This window comes from Platalea leucorodia, assembly GCF_965183815.1.
Source record: "Platalea leucorodia genome assembly, chromosome: 8".
Classification (NCBI taxonomy): domain Eukaryota; kingdom Metazoa; phylum Chordata; class Aves; order Pelecaniformes; family Threskiornithidae; genus Platalea; species Platalea leucorodia.
In genome coordinates, this window is record NC_138830.1 from 1728359 (window position 1) to 1747839 (window position 19481).

Here is a 19481-nt window from a genome sequence, read left to right on the forward strand (position 1 = left end):
ATGAAAGTTCTGACTCACTTGGTAATCGTGCATGATGGATGTCTATTTTGAGATTTTTTTGTTTGTTTCTTTTATATTAACACATTTTATTTTGTGTTTATATTTAGGCTACTAGTCAGTGCTTCTCAAGATGGAAAATTAATTATTTGGGATAGTTATACAACAAATAAGGTAGAGTTATTTATAATCCATGTCAATAATTCATGCATAATTTGTGTGTTTGAGGGGGCTCGTGTCTGTTTTTTCTATGATTGCAAGGCAAAAATGAAAAGAAGCAGTCTCTTCCTAATTCGGACATCTTTTTTTTTTCCTTACGTGACTAGCTGACTGCTGGCGATACGTTGTAGGTTGTGTCTCAGCAGCAATAGTTCTAGGTACTATGTAATGTTTTCACTCTGATTTGCTAGTGCAGTAGCTTGTAGCTATTGCTCTCTGCCTGTGTGGTGTTGCTTCTGAAACTAATTTGGTTTTAAACTGTAGAAACACACAACGTCAGAATTTACAAGAGCGCTTTGCTTTTGAGGGCAGAGAAAGGAGGAGGGGAAAAAAAAAAAAAAGCTGTTAAATGAGAAAAGCGTAGGTGGAGTGTGGAGTGGTGATCGGCTGCTGTAGACGGTCCGGTCGCCATGGGTACAGCCATCCCATTTTATAACCTATAGCTCAGAGATGTGGAAGAATTGGACAAAGAAATCTAAGTATAACAAGCAAATGTTGTAAACGTTTGAGTTTAGAATAGCTTTGCTATTAAATAATGTTGTACTGAAGTTCTGTATATCTACCCCGGAGACTGCTGGTATTTTTCATCCTAGTATGGATGGATGGATAAATATGAAATGGGTCGTCATATGTTGTAAAACCAAAATACTGACGCACGTGATACGCCGTCTACTTGGTGTGTTTCATCTGCTATAATTCATTAACTGACACGAATGACCTCGGTGAGAAACGAAAGCTAACAAGCGACGTAGCGTTCACGAGCTCTGTCTTTCTGAAGATGCACGCCATTCCTTTGAGATCCTCCTGGGTGATGACTTGCGCGTACGCGCCGTCTGGAAACTACGTGGCCTGCGGTGGACTGGACAACATCTGTTCCATATACAACTTAAAAACCAGAGAGGGCAACGTGAGAGTCAGCCGGGAGTTGCCCGGGCATACAGGTCAGCCATGTTCGTGCTTCAGCTTTGGGTTTGTGTTGCACCAAATGGAACAGTCTCGCTTTGAGGGGTGTTGGGAGCTGTGAAATACTTTTGTTGGGTACAGACTAGCTGTGGGAGAACCTTGATCGCTGCTCTTGGATTTTAAACTTCAGTTATTACTCCTGGGTCTGAAACTAACATCCCTGTTTTGGTTTTAGGATACTTGTCCTGTTGTCGCTTTCTAGATGACAACCAAATTGTCACTAGCTCAGGAGACACCACTTGGTGAGTTGTGGAGCTCTGTTGGCCTTTTTTTCTCTTTTTTTCCCTTCCCCCTCACACCTTAATTTGTATTTAAAACATAAACTCTCAAATAACCACATGCATTGTGTTAACATCATCACTTTATCTGCAGTGCTTTGTGGGATATCGAAACCGGTCAGCAGACCACCACCTTCACTGGGCACACTGGCGATGTGATGAGTCTCTCTCTAAGTCCAGACATGAGGACTTTCGTTTCGGGTGCCTGCGATGCCTCCTCGAAGCTTTGGGATATCCGAGATGGAATGTGCAGGCAGTCGTTCACAGGGCACGTGTCGGATATTAATGCAGTTTGTGTAAGTGACCGCTTGTGTTCCCACGTGGGATGAAAGGGGGAGGATAAAAGCTGTAGTTGCATGGATTCTGCTGACACTCTGCTGGGTTACCTTGATTTAAAATCAATGACTTTATTAGGGTAGAGACTGTGAAATTGTATGTAATGAAGAAGGTTGTCTAATAACTTATGATCTAGTTTATAACTGAATTATTATTACCGTTATTTGTGATACATTGAAGCATTCTTGGAATAGTTTCAGCTATGTTTTTGTCCAGTAACTGGGACCTTAACTTTTTTTTTAAGAAGCAAAGAATGGAGGAGGGAAACCATGGCAGTGTGATGGTGTGTTAAAAACTGAAAATGGTAGATAAATGCGATATACTGAGAGGGAGCAAAACAGCAAAGCATCCTCATCTTAAAGTTTTTTTTTTGTTGAACAAACGTGTACTTGGTATTTTCTGTTGAAAAGAGCTTTCAGCAAAATATTCTGGAAGGCAAAGTTAAAATCAGTACTTATGTTGAATATTCATCCCTGGAATAATTTTGTCATATTTATAAACTGGATTATATTTCCTCTCTGTCATAGTAACACTATGTTCTGATCTGCAAGATACAAGCTCTGATAAATAGGGAATGAAACCTAAGTCTAAGCTGCATCTGTTTTTGATAAACGTGAAAAATTATTAAGGCTGAGAAAATACCAAAAGCATGACCAGTAGAAAAACGCAGTTCCTATACTTAGACCTGAATCCTGAGATACGCTGGGCTCTCTTCATTCCCGTTTCAATCGATACGGCTGTTGTAAGAACGACTCTGCTCTGGAGTAGATTTTTTTGGAAATGGAATTGCTTGCTCGCAGTCTTGTGGCGGCTGAGCCACGCTGGCCGGCCAGCGCGGGACGGAGCGCTGCGTGCCGCCGCGCCCGGGGCGGTCCGGCCCCCGGCCAGGCTGCGCCGAGCTGCACGTGCCTTCCTTCTGCAGGAGTCGCTGCATCCCCTCTGTTACACCGCGTGCGGGAACTGTCTGGGCAACGGTCCAGTCGTTCAGGTCTTACCAGTACTGTTCTAGAAGTGTTTTGTTGCGTAGCTGGGTATCTGCGTTTTTTTAACATGCAGATTTTTTTTTTTTTTTTGAAAGAAATCATTCTGCCTTTATCTGGCCACCCTGGCAAAATGGTCCTGTGATATTTTTGAAATAATGCATGAACAATGTATTTTTCTGGTGTCAGACTCCTGTCTCTCAATTAAAACTTCCAGTTTTTCCCTAATGGACATGCGTTTGCCACTGGATCTGATGATGCCACTTGCCGGCTCTTTGACCTACGCGCAGATCAGGAATTAATGATGTATTCGCACGACAACATCATCTGCGGGATCACTTCTGTAGCCTTCTCCAAAAGCGGTCGCCTCTTGCTAGCAGGTTATGATGACTTCAACTGCAACGTGTGGGATACTCTGAAAGGGGAGAGAGCAGGTGAGTACCCGGAGCTGCCATGAGCTGAAGTTTTCCATTTCCTGAGCGGAAGGTGGGTATTCAAAATCGAGGCAAAACGCGGAGCCAGTTCGTAGCCGATGCTGTTGCTGATGTTAGGGAATCTGCTTGCTTCCTTTTAACGCTGTTTCCTTTCGGAATGGCATCCTTCCCTTTTATTGCATTTGGTTTTATCTTCCAGTCGTTACATTGCATTACGGTTTCACATCTATATGATGTGTGGAGTTCGTGCTCCAGTCACTGAAATACTCCTGTTCTTGGGTATTGGCCATTACACATCTGTGTGCTGGAAGATACCAGCTGTTGAGGCTAAGGAGCAGCCTCCAAAATTACATTACGTCTACAGAAAATTTATTTCACTGAAGTGTATAAAATTAAGTAACGCAAAATGATGCATTTTGCGTTGACTTTTGCACCCATCAGAGGGGGTAAGGCAGATAGCAGTAAGTTACGGCAGCCTTTCTCTGTGGGGGACCGCAATTCCCTGCTGTTGGGAGAGAGGGGAAGCGGACACTTCAGTCCTTGAAGTAGTCACGTCTGTCAGGGTGGACAGCAGGTCTGCGGCGTAGCTGCGTCTTTCTCACTTGGTACAGTAATGTAAACGGCGGGGCCTGGTTCAGTTCTGAACCTCCGTCCTGCCGTTCGGGCCGAGAAGACATCCTTTTCCGTAAGGGACACGGGCAGGCCGAGTTCGGATAGACCGGGATGCGGTACCTCGGGCGAGCAGACAAGTGCAAGAATGGGTGGAAGGAAAGCAGAAACAAAGCGGGAAGCGGCAGGGTGCAGTGCTGCTTCCCTGATAGGCTGACACAATACCTGGGGGACTTTTAATCCTGAGGGTCTGCAGACATGGGAAGCTCAAGGTGGTTCTGTGTCCGGGGCGTTGTCGGAAGACATCACGTATGATTTTGGGAGTTCTTGATGGCCCCAATTGTGGACAGCATTGCTGAAAATGGGAAATCCAGTATAGGGCCTGATTGGGGGTGAGGGGATCTTCGGGGCAGAAGGAAGGAGAAGTTGTAAGGGCAGAGAGAAAAATGGAGGCCATATTGTGTGTACGTAGTGTTAAAAACCTCGTTGTTGAGTTTCTTGATACGGCTGTCGTGGTGTGCGTAGCTCTTCAGGGTCGAGACACAAAGGGTAATTAGAGTTTGCATTACATCGTTTTTAGCAAATTTGAAGGCGTCGCTGGGCGAGCGGAGTAATGGCTGGAGTCCCCGACGGCCTGCGAATATTAACTTCCCTCGCTTCTTCTTTTCCAGGTGTCCTGGCTGGCCATGACAACCGTGTCAGCTGTTTAGGTGTTACTGATGACGGCATGGCTGTAGCTACAGGGTCTTGGGACAGTTTTCTCAGAATCTGGAATTAACTGGGAGCCAAACATGTACATTCTCCATTTGAGATCTGGAGAGATCAATGCTGCAGCCTATAGCTGTGAAATAACATTTCTACCTTGTATTTGCAGGTGAAGTTTTTCTATTCACTGATTATTACACAAAATGGCTTTCTGTAAACTAGAAAAAAAAATCAAGTGAAGAAATAGGGGAGGGGGGAAGAAATCACTGACTTTTTAAAAGGGGCCAGCACACATAATCATGGTGACCGACAAACTAAGAGCCAGTCTTTTTGTTTTTGGTGGTTTGGTTAGATTGTCCTTGAAGGGTTTTTGCTTGTGCTCAGTCTGCTAATCCTGTACTTTTTTTTGTACATAACAGAATATACACATTATAGCAGCCAATCATGTAACATTTGTCTGTATGTAAAGAAATACGTTTGCATTTTTTAAGGAACTACATTTATAGCTTTGCTTTTAACCCAAGATGTCACTTCTGAGTTTTGTAGTGGATGAACTAGATTGCTGTTTTAAATGTTTTTGTGAATTTACTGTAGATAAAGTGAAACCAATGGTATGTATGTGTTTTTATAATGGAAGGCATTTGAATTTTTTCTTAAAGGCCCTGGAGACTCCCAGTTAATACCTACCGCCTTATTCACTCACTTCTTGCCCTGCTTGCCTATTTTTAATTGTGGGGGTTCTTCCTTCAAGCCAGTGGTTCCTGGTTCATCCATTGGCAGTCACGGCCTCCAAACACCAAGGAGTTAACGCCAGGCAGACTTGCAACAGCAGCAAAAATAATAAAAAATTAAAATAAGATTAAATTAAAAAAAAACCAAAAAGAAACAACAAAAAAAAAAACCCCAAACGATTCCAGAAGTATTAGCTTCCTTCCTGCAGCTTTTCGCAGCAGCTGTCCCCGCGGCCCTTGGGCGCGGAAGCCATGCGACCTGCCTCGCTGTCGCTAAGCGGCCGAGCGCTTTTCCTCTTGGCGATTCAGCTCGAAGTAAAGGAGGTGGCTCGGCCCGTCACAAACTCCAGCCGATTGGCACGAACGGAGCGATTTGGCGTGATGCGCAGCGCGCAGGGTGTTTGCAAAGCTCGCTCCGTTGCCACAATAAACCGAGGGCTTTGCTTAGATTCCTCGAGAAGATCCCCAGGCGCAGTTAACGGCGCACCGTCCCCCAGCGAGGGGGCTGCCGAAGCCTACCGCAGCCGCAAGCGCTCGGCGTCAGTTCCGTGCGGCGTGAACTATGAAAGGAATTGTGTAACTCGCAAGGAACCAAATAACCGTGCTTACCTTCCCCGGGCGGCCCTGCGCACCCTCGCAGGCTGACCGACGTGCCCGTTCCCCCGCCGCCGCCCGGGTCTGTACCCTGCCGGCTCCCGTAGATGCTACCTGTGCTGCAGCTCTGACGCTGTAAATAGCCATTGCCTCTCCTGCTCCCGATTTTATTCTGATTTTGCTGTCAGCCACCCGTAAAGGATGGGTTCTGCTCAGGTACCGCTGAGTGTAGACAGAGGGAAGCCAAGTGACCCATGCCCGCGTGAAACTCCCTGGGAAGAGCGCTTAACTTTCTGGTGCCTGGCAGCTGGCCTGTGCCCGCAGTGGGTGTTCTCTTGGGAATCGGACCGTCTGCGGCCTTTCTGGAAAGGGGAATTAAATCTATTGGCTTAAGTGACTTATTTTAAAGATAACGTGAATCTTAAATCTCCAGGGTGGACGATGATGTTGATCTGCCCTCGTCTGAAGCTGTGGGGAGTCTGGGATTCTCTGGGTCGGGTAGTGAGCGTAAGTGCCCGGTATCTTGTCATACCCCAACCCAGAGCTGTGGCCGAGATGACTATTACTTGTCAAGTTTCCGACGTTTGTAATCCTAAATTTCAGTACTTCCAGACCGTGCCTGTAAACTTGCCATGTCTGTAATGGCGAAGGTGCCAATAAATGTACCAGTCAATCACAGTAAATTCACTTTTAAAGAAAGAAAAAGGTGCATCTTGTGCTGGAGAAGTATTCCTTTACCAACAGCAGCCTGAGGTGTAGGACCAAAATCACGCTATCGCATGTCACGGGAGTTCCTCGGCGTTTTGCTTTGTGGTCCGTCTGCGTTAACGGAACCGTTACGGAATTCTTGTGACTCTTGAGTGAGTGAGCAGCTCTTTGGGATCCTGCAGACTTGGTTTATTTTTTTAGTGGGGCACTTGGTTATTTTTGTTTTTAACTCACAGCTGCCTTGGGTGAATCATTCTGGAAATTTGTTACTAAGGAATTTTAAGAAAATATTCTTTTTCTAGAAATTTTTTTTCCATAGAAGTGCGTTTTGAACCAATTTCCTAGTCAAGGCCTTTGCGAAGACAGGTGCCATTTTTACATTCTGGTGTTGAAACTAGTTTCTACTTGCGAAACTCCAAAACCGATTTTACAAATGTATATAACTTTTCTTAAGCGTTGGGGTGGACTGTAACCGCGGCAACGGCTCTCACAGCGCTGTTACTGCAGAGAATTTCACTGTCACTGTTTGATGGGCAACTGTCTGTTGGATTCAGCTGCTTTTAAAATAAATGACAAGGAATGCCGACGGCTTGCTAATGAGGTTGCCAAAAGCAGGGTGCAGGCACCTGCCAGCCCGGGCTCCCCAGGGTCTGTGGCGCTGCGGCTCCGCGGGGTCGGAAGCCTGGAAGAAGCCCGAGCGCAGCTGGGCAAGCGGTGGCTTACGGGGGCGCGTAGGCGGCTTGCCATAGGGCCTGCCACGGTGCCGTTTGCCGCTTAACCGCTGTCCTGGATCTAGTTTAGATTTTTTTTTTTCTCAAAGCCTACAGATTTAACGTAACACATCGTTACTGTACAAGGCCAAATAACGAACTTGCAGGGGCTGTGGCATTTCCTTTTTTACCGCCTATCCTAACCGCTCACTGATGCCCGTGCCAACGTGGATGCGGTTTGAACGGTAAAAGCTCCAAGGCCTCCTGATGGGAGGGCGGTAACGAAATGACCCTTAAGAGGTTTTTATTCCCAGCTTTGCCTCTCGAAGCCAGGGGCAGGTGCCTGCAGGTGGGGTAGGCTCACGTACGCGGCTTGGGCGATGGCTGACTGGGCACCGTGGCAGCGACCGCGCAGCACTGGTGGGTGCCGCTTAGCCCGTCTTTAAAAAAGTGTTGCCACGACATCATTATCTGAATTTCAAATAACTTGTGCAATGACAGAAATGCCGTGACGAGGACCGTCGTGCCAGAAGGGCGGCAGGGGAACTCTTCCCCAGCCTCTCTTCTAGACGGTCGGTTACAGCTGGGAAAGAGGAACCGTGGGCTTTGTGCAACAAGATTTATTTTATTCAGGTACAGTTTTTTTGTCGGCATTTCCTACTGTTGATGTAACTTTGCAATAGAGAACAGCAGCCAGGCGAGCGTCCCGCTGCCCCCGCAGCCTCGGGCGGCCGCTCACTGGCAGAGCGATGGGCTGAGGCTCCGGAAGGCGGGAACGGCTGCTGCGTGGCGGCGCGCTGCCGCGTACGCGCCGACTCCGGTGACGTCCTGCTGCCGCGTACGCGCCGACTCCGGTGACATCGTGCTGCTGTGTACGCGCCGACTCCGGTGCCGCGGGCCTGCTGCCAGCTGCCTCCAGACCTTTTTCCTTCCCACGGGCGCTCCCCTCCGCCTCGCTGAATCGCGGTACCTGGCAGAGCCGGCAGCCGCTGCCGTGCCACCACCATTCGCCGTTTGACGTGGAACCTGGACGAAATCGGCTTTCCCCCGCCGAAGGCGAGGGCCTGGCCTTGGCCTGGCGAAGCTGCGGCGCCGTCGCGGCTGCTCCCGGTAACGCACGGGTTGGAAGTAGTTAACTCTTTCATTCAGTCCCTGTAACCGCTTGTCCCACAGCGACCCGCACGTGGCTTCCAGGTGGAACGGAAACATGGCGAACACATTCCAGGAGTGCTTGGTCTCGCCTCTCTGGGGACACTGTCACCTCCACTAGGTTTAGTGCTGTGCTTTAAGGTGTTGGTGAGAGTTCTTGGCTAATTCCACTAGTTGGTATCAGTGGTTGTGTAGCAGAATGACTGATTTTTGAGATAGCGTTTCCTGTACAAGTAATTAAGCATGGATTGATGGTGCACTGTGTAATCGGCATGCATGCAGGGGAACCGACGTCCTCCCCTTCAGGGGCACCACGAGCCTTCTTATCCAGTTGCTGGTTATGTAAAATACATGCAGAATGTTAATGCAGTGTCGTTATGGTAAATGTGTGAACAGTGTTACTAATTGATATAACTGATAACAGATTACATGTGCCTGACATTCTTATACCACACAGTATGTTTAGGTTTTAACTAATATGGACTTCGGTGGAATAGTCGTAGATATTTCAAGCCTTTGTTTTACTTACACAATGGTGCTCTATTTGTGTTTTTCTCCTTTTTTTTAAAATAAAAGCATCTGAACACTTGTAGTACATATGACATCCAAAGGAGTCCAAAACAAAGTGCTTCTAACCACGCTTGGTTCTCATTTGCCTTTCGTTCCCAGCGCCTCTCATCAGCCAGGTTTCTTTGGGTCTTTTTTGTTTTTTTTAACTTGTTGCTGACTACTTTGGAAAATTTCGGTAATGTTACCAATTATGAAGTGATTCTGCACTGCCTTTGGATTGTGTATGTATTCAGAAACAGTCTTAAAGCTTTTATTTAAGCTATTAAAAAAACCAGGGACTTGTGCCATTTGTTCTTTACCAGTGCTGTTGTAAAAAGACTTCCCTGTGAAAAAAAAAATCACGTGCTATGAACTCTGTTTATAGCTTTTTTTTTTTTTTCCCACGATGGATCTTTTTCTTTGTATTTGTACAGTGGCTCAGTGAAAGATGTTGCCATGAGTTGATATTGTAACCAATAAACAAGTGCTTTTAACCAGCCCCTGTCACTGGTGAGGGTGTCATTGGCGCGGCGCGAGCGAGCGCGGCGGCATGGCCACCGCTCCGCCCCGCCTGCGGGTTACCTTGCCGCGGGAGCCGAAGGGCCGGGTGCGCGCCTTGAGCGGCAAACTGCCTCGGGAACAAGTCCTGCCGTGATTTTCTTCTCCCACCCCAAACCGTGCGCGGAGCAGCTTTTTCAGTTCAGTCTCCGGGGTCAGGTCCTGCGCTGGACACGCGCTCCACCGAGGGAGCTCCGGTGCAGGCTCTCACCTTCGGTACCGCTGCCAAATAACTTACTAGAGCAAAGGAGTCGTATTTTTTTTTAATAAATAACTGTAGAACACGTGCATGCAAAGTTTTAGCTTGATACAATATCCATAAAGTGCTCCAGGGGAGCGGCGACACCCAGCTGTAAGCTGACATGCAAGAAGGCTGGGCTGGCAGGCGGTCTGTGCGTCACCGTTTCCCTCAAAACCCTCGAGCCCCCTCCTGCGCGCTAGCAGGGACAGACACCGAAAGCCACCGTGGTGAAAACGGCGTTCTTTGTCCTCAAATAATTACCCGCCTCCAGCATTAGAGTTTAAATCTGTCTCCTTTTCAGATAGCCCTTATTGACTGGGAAACGGCAAATCCCTACGGCTTAGTTTGAAAGCTATTTCATTTAGTCATGTTAACACTTCCATAAAAATATATAAATACTCTGAAAAGGCTTTCTCTTTTAAAATAAGTTACTTTTTAAAAGTCTAGTTAGAAAAAAGTAGGTGTTGAATGAGTGCAGATGGCAACAGCAAAACCTGTTGGGTTTTTTTTTCTTTAAAAAAGAGGCTTTGCACTGCTGGAGGTGAGCACAGGTGCACTGCTGCGTCCCAGCGAGCCTGCGCAGGGCCCGGGGTGCTCGGGGAGCAGCCAGCCCCAGCCCCCTGCTCGGCCAGCGCCCCTTGCCTGGGGGCCGGCAGCTCGCCTCAACGCGGGCGCTGGCAGCGGTCTCGCGGGCAAACGACCATTTCGCCACTTCACCAACTGCAAGAAAGCTGGCGAGCTTGTTGAAACAGGTTTATTTTCACTAATCAGTGCCATCACGGCTAAACGCGGGAGCCAGCGGGGAAAGCAGAAGCTACTGCCTTCCGTCAGGGAATGCGCTGCAGCCTACTCTCATCTTCCGCTTCCATTTGAGGAAGAGGAGCTGCTGCCCAACCCCTGGCTTTCAAAACAGAGTCCTCTCCCCTGCCAGAGTCCGTACTTCCCTTCACTAAACAAAACCACGCACCCGTGCAAAAGCAGCATCCTGCAGCCCTGGCTCGTTCCTCAGCAACTGACCTCGGCCCTGAGCAGCGCTCTCGCCCCGCGTAACCTCCTGGATGCCAGGAGGCGAGACTTGCCCCTGCTGAGCGCTAATGAAAACCAGTAAGGTTTGGGTTTTTATTGTCAAGTGCCCAAAGAAATTTAGTGTTCAAAGATAGTTTTTAACTCCAAAATCTGCACAAGAAACGTGACAGAGTACCACAGCTCTTCCGTCTGGGTCACCATCAGAGTCAAAACCAAGTTTTACAATAGTTAGCAAGTGTAATCAAAGTAACAGTTAAAATATAAATCATTTCATGTGACTCCACAGAGGAGAAGTGTCATCTGTAAAATTTCTACTTTGTCCTACAAAGGCTCACCAGGAAAGTTAGCAACGATGGTTTATTTACTCTTTTGAAGAAAGTGTTTGGTAAAGCGATCTAGTTCATTCTCAAGGTGAATGGCTTTATTTCTGCAAAACAAACAAAAGCAAGGGCTTTACTTCAATGCAGTCCCATCACGCAGAAGGCAGAACCAACGTCGGCGTTTCATTTCCATTCCTGAAACCCCCGGCACCGAGAAAACCTGAACACGGGCTCTGCTCAGAGCCCCGGACCCTGCGGGTGCGGGCCCCGAGGCGGCAGCAGGCGGCCCCACCTCCCCTGTCCCCCCGCGGCTGCGCCGCGTCCCCCCGGGACTTCCCGGGTCCCGGCCTTTCCCCTCAGCGTTAGCTCGGGAGAGGTTCTGCAGGCGGCAGGAGGGCTCCCCGCAGCCCCCCGCGCAGCGCACCCTGCCCCGGGGGTCACCCGACGGTGGCCTTGAGCAGCCCCGAGCCAGGGCAGGCTTGCAGCAGGGGGAAAGAGCCTCCGACTAAGGCTGGGGCTGCGCCCAAGTCCCTGAGCCCCCGAGGGCGGGAAGCTTCTCTCCTGGAAGCAGCCGCTCCTGGTGCTGAACGACACCCAGCACTGCACGGAGCGACTCGGGGCAGCAGCTGCTCTCCCGTTCTCCGGGGGGCTCTCTGGGAAGGTGCCACCCTTCTGCCTACACAAGATGAATATTCTTGAGAAAGCCATCTCTCCCATACGATAAAGAGAGACAGAGGGAAAGACGATCTAAGAAAGAATATTTTTGGAGCTTTGCTCACTCTCCCAGGTAGAAGCATACATTTATTTAACTGAACCAGAGCCGTTCAGTTACAAGTAAAGAAAATAGGTACTGCTGCATGCCGCGCTGCGCCCGTGCCTACCGCACGGCAAGGCGGAGGCTCCAGCAAGCACCGACCGCGCTGGATTCGCCTGTGGCCAGGCCCACCCAGACTCACCTTAGCTGCTTGGAGTTGCTCTGTATGTTCTCCAGCTGATCGATCTCTTTGGAAAGCCTAGCGATTTCTTTTTCCAGGTTTTTCTCGGTAATATCCACCTGCTGACAGAGCCGAGCAAAGGTAGTGGCCATTTCCCTACGGGGAAAACAAATTTGTAATTATGGTTTACAGAAGTCTGTGCTACCAAAAAACAAATTTAAGAAGAAAAATAAGTAAATAAATAAATAAATATAAATCACACGGCCCTGCAGCACGCAGTAGGACACAGCAATCAAAGTCTCCAGCTGTTAAGGGATTACAGAACAGCAGAAAGCAGGAGAATTATGTTTTGGGTTTTTTTAAATTAAGAAAAGAAACCTTAGACATACAAAACACACCTCAGTCTAGGCCAACATCATGTCTGGCACTTCTTCGCTGAGCATCAACAGGTACAAGTCTGAGCTGGGGACTCGGGGGGTAAGGTGCCGCCCCAGGCAGCGCCCCGTTCCTCGCAGGGACTGGCAGGGTGAGGAGTGCCCCAGGCTGGCTGAGGCACCCGACCCTCCGCCGCCTCAGCCACCGGCTCCCAACCCAACCAAGGCTCCTCCTCACACCGAGAGAACGGGACCAGTCACCACCCCGGGCCAGCAACCAGGCTCTCCCACAGGAGGGGAGCCCTCTCCTCTCCTCCCTACTTCACCTCGCTGGAGCACTGGTTTGAGTCCAGCTCTTCCATGTCCTCACACAGACACACGGCTGCTGGACACGGGGACGATTCTCTGTCCTCTGCTGAAGCTGAACTTTGGGTTAGTAAAGCATTCCCTGGGCTACACAGGAGAGGTGTTCTGGGCCCTGGTGGTTAGAGGTCTCATTTAGCAGGCCTAATTTTCTGAAATAACAATTTCATCAAAACAAGCTGTTTCAGCAGGAGAGGTGGAGGGAGACAATCACGCAGACGTTACTTTGCAGAGACAGGTGGAAAAGTATTCGGCAGAGAGACACAAAAACATGGAACAGTTCAGAAAGGCTCTGAAGTTCCTCTTGGGCAGCGCAGAAGAGCCAGGACTGGCTGCTTGGCACGCCAGCCCCTGGGGCAGAAAAAGCGCTGGCCATGGAAGCCTGGCGGGGCCGATTCCACGCTCACCTGAGAGCAGACCAGTTCAGCCTCCGCTCGAACTGAGCCAGCTCCCACGCCTCCATCGTAAGGTGCTGGACACAGAGAGCCTACATCTTAAGGCTACCTCTCGCACATGCGCACACAGAGACGTACCTATTGACCTTTTCAGGTGGTAATTTCAAACTCTCTTAAAAACTCCCGCATAATAAACGCCACGGGACACTAAAGCTGCCCTCCCACACCACGCACAGCCGGTCTGGGACGTGGATACGCCAGGGCGATACTCACTGTTGCACCTGATGGCTGCAATTAGCACTTGTGAGACTGACGATCATCTGCAGCTTTTCAGTAGCATAGTTTACAAACTGCTGTTTAAAGGCTCTCTCTTTCGCTTTAGTGGTCCAAGTCAGTCTCTCGTAAAGATATAACAACCCATACATGCTTAAGGAGAGAGAGATGAGTTTCCAGCCTACCGTTCTCCAAATCTGAAAAAGAGGATTCTTCATTAGCTTAAGTAAGTTGCCCTACAGAATAAAGTCTAATTCCATCCATGTTTTTAATCATCTTCATGGCCCTCTCGCCAGATTAGTTTAAGAAAATGTATTATTTCCCTATTATTATCGCAGAGCAATACAGCTGTATTCAAATGAGCTGGTACCCCAGTGGCATGGAGAATATGCAGGTTACAGAAGCCTCGCTGCTTTTTAATGAAGGAGGGAGGAGAAAGCAAAGCTCCCACTAAATCCAAACTGAATCAGGCACCATCAAATCACCCTTTAATTCAGAAACTGAATTGTTGTTAAGTCCTTTACAAGCTTCATGTCGCACCCCAAACAGGAAAGCCCAGCTTAATCTTTGCCATCGCTTCTAGCACAGTGAAAGTTGCTAATACTACTTGCCACTCCGCCAACAACGATGATGCTCATAGAGGTCCGTGATGTCAGTGAAGCTAAACTCATTACCAAAGGAACCATAAAATCATCGTGCGACACGTTCTCTGGAGTTACGGCAGGAAGGCTGGCAGCAGACGGGGTGGTAGCTAAAGGACGAGGGATCTAGAAAAGTGGAATATGGCAGCCTGAGTAAAAAGCATGAAGGAACGACGCAGCAGATTGGTTTTATTTTCAGATATTCAGGGTTTGATTCACTTAAAGGAAACTCTTCAGCACGCAAGTCTGACCAAAGCTCCTGATGAGCAGTGGAGGTTTTGACAGTTCCTTGCCCAATGGGGACTGGGTTAGAGTAAGGGTTCTACCTAGGACTGGCTGTGCCGTATGGGTCCAAAAGTTACAAATGAAAAGGTTACCCAAAGGGTTCAATCCAAAGGCAAACAAACCTCAGATAACGGCTGCAGAAAGTTTAGGAAAGGTTTTTTGTTCCATTCTCACCCTGAATATAATCCAATAAAAACAACCCTCACCAAAAATATTTCACACAAAAGGGACTAGGGGAAAGTAGCAGCAAGCATGTAAATAGGAGAGGCAAATACAGTAGAACCCAATATCTTCTCATCAAGGTCAAACAAGGCACTTAAAATGTCAGCCTCATCAAGCACTCACTTGTAAATTTGGATCTGCTAGCCCCAGCAGTACTCTCTGGGCTTGTTTAGGACCCAAGAAACGGTTTACAAGCGAAGTCCATCCCAAGGAAAAGTGGAACATGATATCCTCTTGAAAATCTGCACACAGACTGTGACAGTTCAGATCATAGCTAAGGTCAAACCTCCTGCAGGGAATTAGCAAGTGGAGCTGATTCTGAGCACCAGAAGGCAACAGTGGTTTCAGATTTTCTAGAAATAGAACAGAATAGTACAGATGAGTTAACATTAAAAGCTTCACAGCACATTCACAAGTAGCATCCTTGCACTGCTGACCATCTTTGTGAACTATGAGAATCTAAACTGACCAAGTTTTTTATTTCTTTATTTGTAAAATCAGCGGGCATTTTAGCAGTACTGGTCCTAACAGAGCAGGCAAGTTATTGCTCTGATAAAAGAAAACAGTCACACAAAATCAACTCAGAGAAAGCACCGCTGGAAAAAAAAGGTCAAATTAACTGAAAGGCCTCTGTCGGTGGTCAAAAGATAAGGATAGACTAAGAAAAAGTTGGTTTATCCAGCAGTTCTGTGGTGCCATACAGAAAAGGCAACATTATTGCGTAAGATGGCAGAAGGCTTCACGTAATTCCACGATCTTGCTCTGAATCTTTTATTACCAGAAACAGATCAGAAGAGAGATATGGATATGCCAAAAAGATATGACTTATTAAAAAAAAAAAAAAAAGGGGGGAAAAAGAAAAAAATGGAGTGCACAAATACTTTGTGAAACTATCTTGTTTTGCACTCAGAATCTGGAGGGGCCTAGGGAAAGGATTATAGTGCAGAAACATTATCTAACAATTAGTGTATTTCATATCTCTGTTGTGGACGCCAAAAGTTTAATCGGGTTTATAAAAGGATTAGACAAGTTCCCAGAGCACAGGCCCATTACTACTTGCTTAAGCCATTAATCCAGACGCAGTATCTCAGCTCAGAAGTCCCTAAATTGGGGATGGAGCACTGTATTTACCCTGGTTCGTTATTCTTCTCCCCAAGCATCTGTTACTGGTTAATACCAGAGACAGGCTACTAAGCTGAACAGACACTCAGTCTTGATCTAGGATGGCTTTTCCTTTACCATTTTATAGCGTTAACGTTACATCACGATCCAAAAGAAAATTCTTTCAAAAGCAAGATTTCTTAAACTGTCTTCCTCTCAACAAAAAGTCTTTAACATTCCTCCTTCCTCATCTTACCGATCATCTCCTGTTGCGACTGATGCATTGACTGATTGACTTCACTGGAGCAACGATCAGCCAGGTTCTTTCCCAAACCATCTTCTATATGTTTGTTCAGTTCCTGAAGTTTTATAAAGAATATGTGCTCATCAATTTATATTTAGCTAATCAATTACGTTATACAGAGCAGAGATATGTTAAACACTAAGCATTGTTATTTACAGTGGGAAGAAAAGCATGTTACCATGGAAATACCATGCTTTTAAATGGCACTCTGTGACTGAAAACCTAACTAAAGTGACACAGGAAAGAGTTCTCCAGGACTGTAATCATTAAAAGGCATATGGAAAAGTCTGGATTTTCAATAAACAGTGACGCTGAAAAGCATACCGCTACCCTGCAAAGCCTTTACTGCTGCCATTTGATGGGAGCGCACAAAGATAGAGCGATCCCACCAGCTCCCACGGAGGTCTGCTCCCGACCTTCCGCAGAGCCAGGGCAGCAGAGACTGGCCTGGAAACGCAGCGCTTCCCGCGGATCCACAAGGCTGAAGCAGCTGGGAGCTACGGCAGTCATTCATTAGCACCAAAGTCTGAGCCTAAGAGGCAACAGATGAAACTTACAGGTGTATGCTCCTTGAAATACTAAGTTTGAGGAGGAATTTATAGAAGTTTAATAAAAACTGCCTTTTTTCTTTAAAAAAACCCAAACACCAAACTATAAAGTGTTGGGTATTTGCAAGCTCATTTTATTTTTTCATCTGTTTCATTTTAGGAGTGGTGAAAATTGTTTATGTAAGGTCTTTATTTACTAGAAGTGAAGACTACAAATCAGGATGCCAGCTTCAGTAACCACTCTAGTAAAAAGACAGTTGAAACAAGAACTGCTTTCTTTCCAAAAACAAAGCAGAAAATCTTTTCAGCTTTTTCCAGTTTTAGGTAAACAGAGATACGTATATGTCAGAAAGCAAAAATCCTGCAACGCTTAAACAAAGTGTCACATAAAATGCTACGCAAATTATGAAAATACAGAAGCAGAAATTAAAGGAAAGACAAAGAGCCCGGCTTCAAACCATGCAAGAAAACTTACTGACTTATAGAGCTTCAAAACTTGAGGAGAAGGGTGAAAATCTGAATAAAATTCATCAACTAAAACGGAAAGTCGGCAAATCTCATCGGTCATGGCAGAGGAGACCTGGAAGAATGCGGTAAATACATAAAATGTTTCTCCTACCTTTTCCAGCCAGAGTGAAAACAGACCACTGCATTAGCTGTTACAATAAATGATTCAGTTACCTGACAGGAAGGAAGGGTTGCCATTTTGAAGGGTTGTTTTCTTTTTTTTGTTTTTTTTTTTTTGTTTTTGTTTTTTTTTTTAATATATATTGGAAAAGGAACATACTGGACATTTCAAATGTACTTCCTAAGGTGAGTGGGCACCTAAAGGAGCTGCCTTACAGAAGAGACAACGCTTGAACCTGGGAGATTTTTCACACTGCCATTACTTACTTTATTTTCTACTTCCTCAGTAACACGTTTGATTTTTTCCTTAGTATCTTCCGTCAAAATGTTCAGCTGATTTCGAACAAAGTCCAATCTATCCTTCTGATCTTCTCGCTCTTCCATTGAATGGACTCTAACACGGCAGAAAGGAAATCACCGTCACCAGCAGGTATTCTCCCGGTAACGCAACAAGCCCCGCAATCGGGCATGGACCACCTAGCTGATGGTTTACTGAGCAGCCAAAAAGAATCCGAAGTGACGCTGGCTGAACAAAGCAGAGGCACCGCTTCAGAATGACTGCCATATAGATATTTAAAGGCTGCATTGAGCGAACGTAACTCAAATTACTGGGTTTTGATCTATTTACAAAAACAGCACTTGGAATTGTTACCACTGGACATAATTACAACTAAAAAAGGTGGGGGAGCATCAGGGGCCTTTAATATTTAAGTCTGTCTTGATTTAAAAATAAATAGGGGAAAACGGATAAATCTGATCCAGCTGTCCTACTGCTGCTCACCAGCACCACTCAACTACTCCTCAACAGTGACGTGGGCCTGATGACCCTGCAAAGCAAGGGGGAGGCGGCAGAAACTAGCCTTGTCACAAACAACTCGCTTCAGAAGTCCTTGACCTACCATTTAAGTAAAAATTGCTTAAAATCTAAAGCAGTTCTATCTCAAAGGGCCAGCAGAAACCTCAAACAGCAATTCAGATTAAGGGGGGTCACTGCACAGGTTTTGGCAGGTCGGTTGACAGAAAGAAGTAGAATATCAGAATATTTTCAACCATTTCGCAGCATGCTTTCACAGGATCTGACAACGTGAGACAAGTTAGTATGTAAACACACAGTTTGTAAAAGCTGATACATTCAGGAAGATGAGTGTGTTTGACAGGCACAGTGGAGTCTGTTGAAACATAAAGACAGACTATTACCAGACACAGGAAGGAGATGGATGGAAAGGATTAAACACGACAGCAAGTTCACCGTGTACAAGAGAGACCAGAGGTAGCAACAAAAGTGAGGGAAAAAACCGTGCATATGCAAACCTCAAAGGATATAGGAAACTATCAGACAGAGCAGATGAGCTGCTATCATTAGCGCTAAAAGGATTACAGGAGCAAAGAGAGAATAAAGATATTTAAGGATACGAACTGGAAAGGGCCAGAAAGCTAACAGAGGCTTGGCCTCTTCTCATCCCTTACGGTATTCTAACCACCTGCAAATTAAAAGTGCTTACATCCTCCCACTTATTTTCTCAGTGTTACTCTCAACAAAAAATGTAGGTAAAGCAGGCCCAAACGTCACTTCTGAAATGCTGGATACAGCTAGAAAAACTTAAAATTTCAAATATTTTTTAAAAAGGATTTGAAAACCCAGAGACTGCCTTTGTAAGTCAGTAACAAAGAATAACAAAGTAAAGGGAGATCCCCATACAGAAGTCACAGACCAAGGACAAGACTGAGCGGTGCAAGTGAAGAGTAGCAAGACTGACACACCAGAGAAATTCTCTACTTCTTACCATGCGAGAAAAGCGAATTTTAAAGTCCATAATGGCCCAAGAAAATCACCAGCATAGAAATGGCTCCTCAGAGGACCTGGATAAGCCAAAGCCAACCAGCCCTCCAACCAACCTACCTTTTCTCTGCTGCTGCTACGTTTATGGCGTCCATAATGTTTTTCACAGTATCTATTATCTGTTTAGCTCTGATAGTGTGCTGTTCAAACTTGGTTTTCACGGCTGACTGCGAGATACACTCCTGCGAGGGGCCCAAGCCACAACACATTACTGCAATTCCATGCCAACACATTCAGGAATTTCACTGTCAGAAAGCACATGCTGCTCATTTTACCATGAACTTAAACCAACGGGAAATAAAAAGGGAGAAATTATATAGAAATTAAAAGACAACAGAACGGAAATGTCAAATGAGTCTATAGCAGCAAATCTGCACCTTCATGATCATTCACAGTAATGTGCATAGGTTTTTATTCTTTTAAAATAAATTAATAGCGTAAAGAAAAAAGAAAACTCAGATGAATA

At 46.4% G+C, this 19481-nt stretch overlaps 2 protein-coding genes across 10 annotated transcripts in view; one reads left to right on the top strand and one right to left on the bottom strand.

The window, feature by feature from the left end:
* Window positions 1–4973, top strand: part of GNB4 (G protein subunit beta 4) — a 28736-nt gene extending 23763 nt beyond the window's left edge. For both annotated transcript variants that reach the window (XM_082320337.1, XM_082320338.1), the window contains 6 exons: window positions 108–171; window positions 995–1157; window positions 1355–1421; window positions 1552–1753; window positions 2991–3207; window positions 4488–4973. In XM_082320337.1, coding sequence (XP_082176463.1) covers window positions 108–171; window positions 995–1157; window positions 1355–1421; window positions 1552–1753; window positions 2991–3207; window positions 4488–4594 — 820 coding nt within the window. In that variant the 3' untranslated portion in view covers window positions 4595–4973. The remainder of the gene's footprint in view (window positions 1–107; window positions 172–994; window positions 1158–1354; window positions 1422–1551; window positions 1754–2990; window positions 3208–4487) is intronic.
* Window positions 4974–5123: 150 nt separating this feature from the next.
* Window positions 5124–19481, bottom strand: part of MFN1 (mitofusin 1) — a 34188-nt gene continuing 19830 nt past the window's right edge. For 5 of the 8 annotated variants that reach the window (XM_082320326.1, XM_082320329.1, XM_082320323.1 and 2 more), the window contains 9 exons: window positions 19076–19197; window positions 17443–17569; window positions 17024–17128; window positions 15953–16055; window positions 14719–14948; window positions 14059–14214; window positions 13448–13644; window positions 12064–12198; window positions 5124–11214 (listed from right to left, as the gene is read on the bottom strand). In XM_082320326.1, the coding sequence (XP_082176452.1) occupies window positions 11145–11214; window positions 12064–12198; window positions 13448–13644; window positions 14059–14214; window positions 14719–14948; window positions 15953–16055; window positions 17024–17128; window positions 17443–17569; window positions 19076–19197 (1245 nt within the window). In that variant the 3' untranslated portion in view covers window positions 5124–11144. The remainder of the gene's footprint in view (window positions 11215–12063; window positions 12199–13447; window positions 13645–14058; window positions 14215–14718; window positions 14949–15952; window positions 16056–17023; window positions 17129–17442; window positions 17570–19075; window positions 19198–19481) is intronic. The other 3 variants (XM_082320325.1, XM_082320324.1, XM_082320327.1) reach the window with 3 other exon arrangements.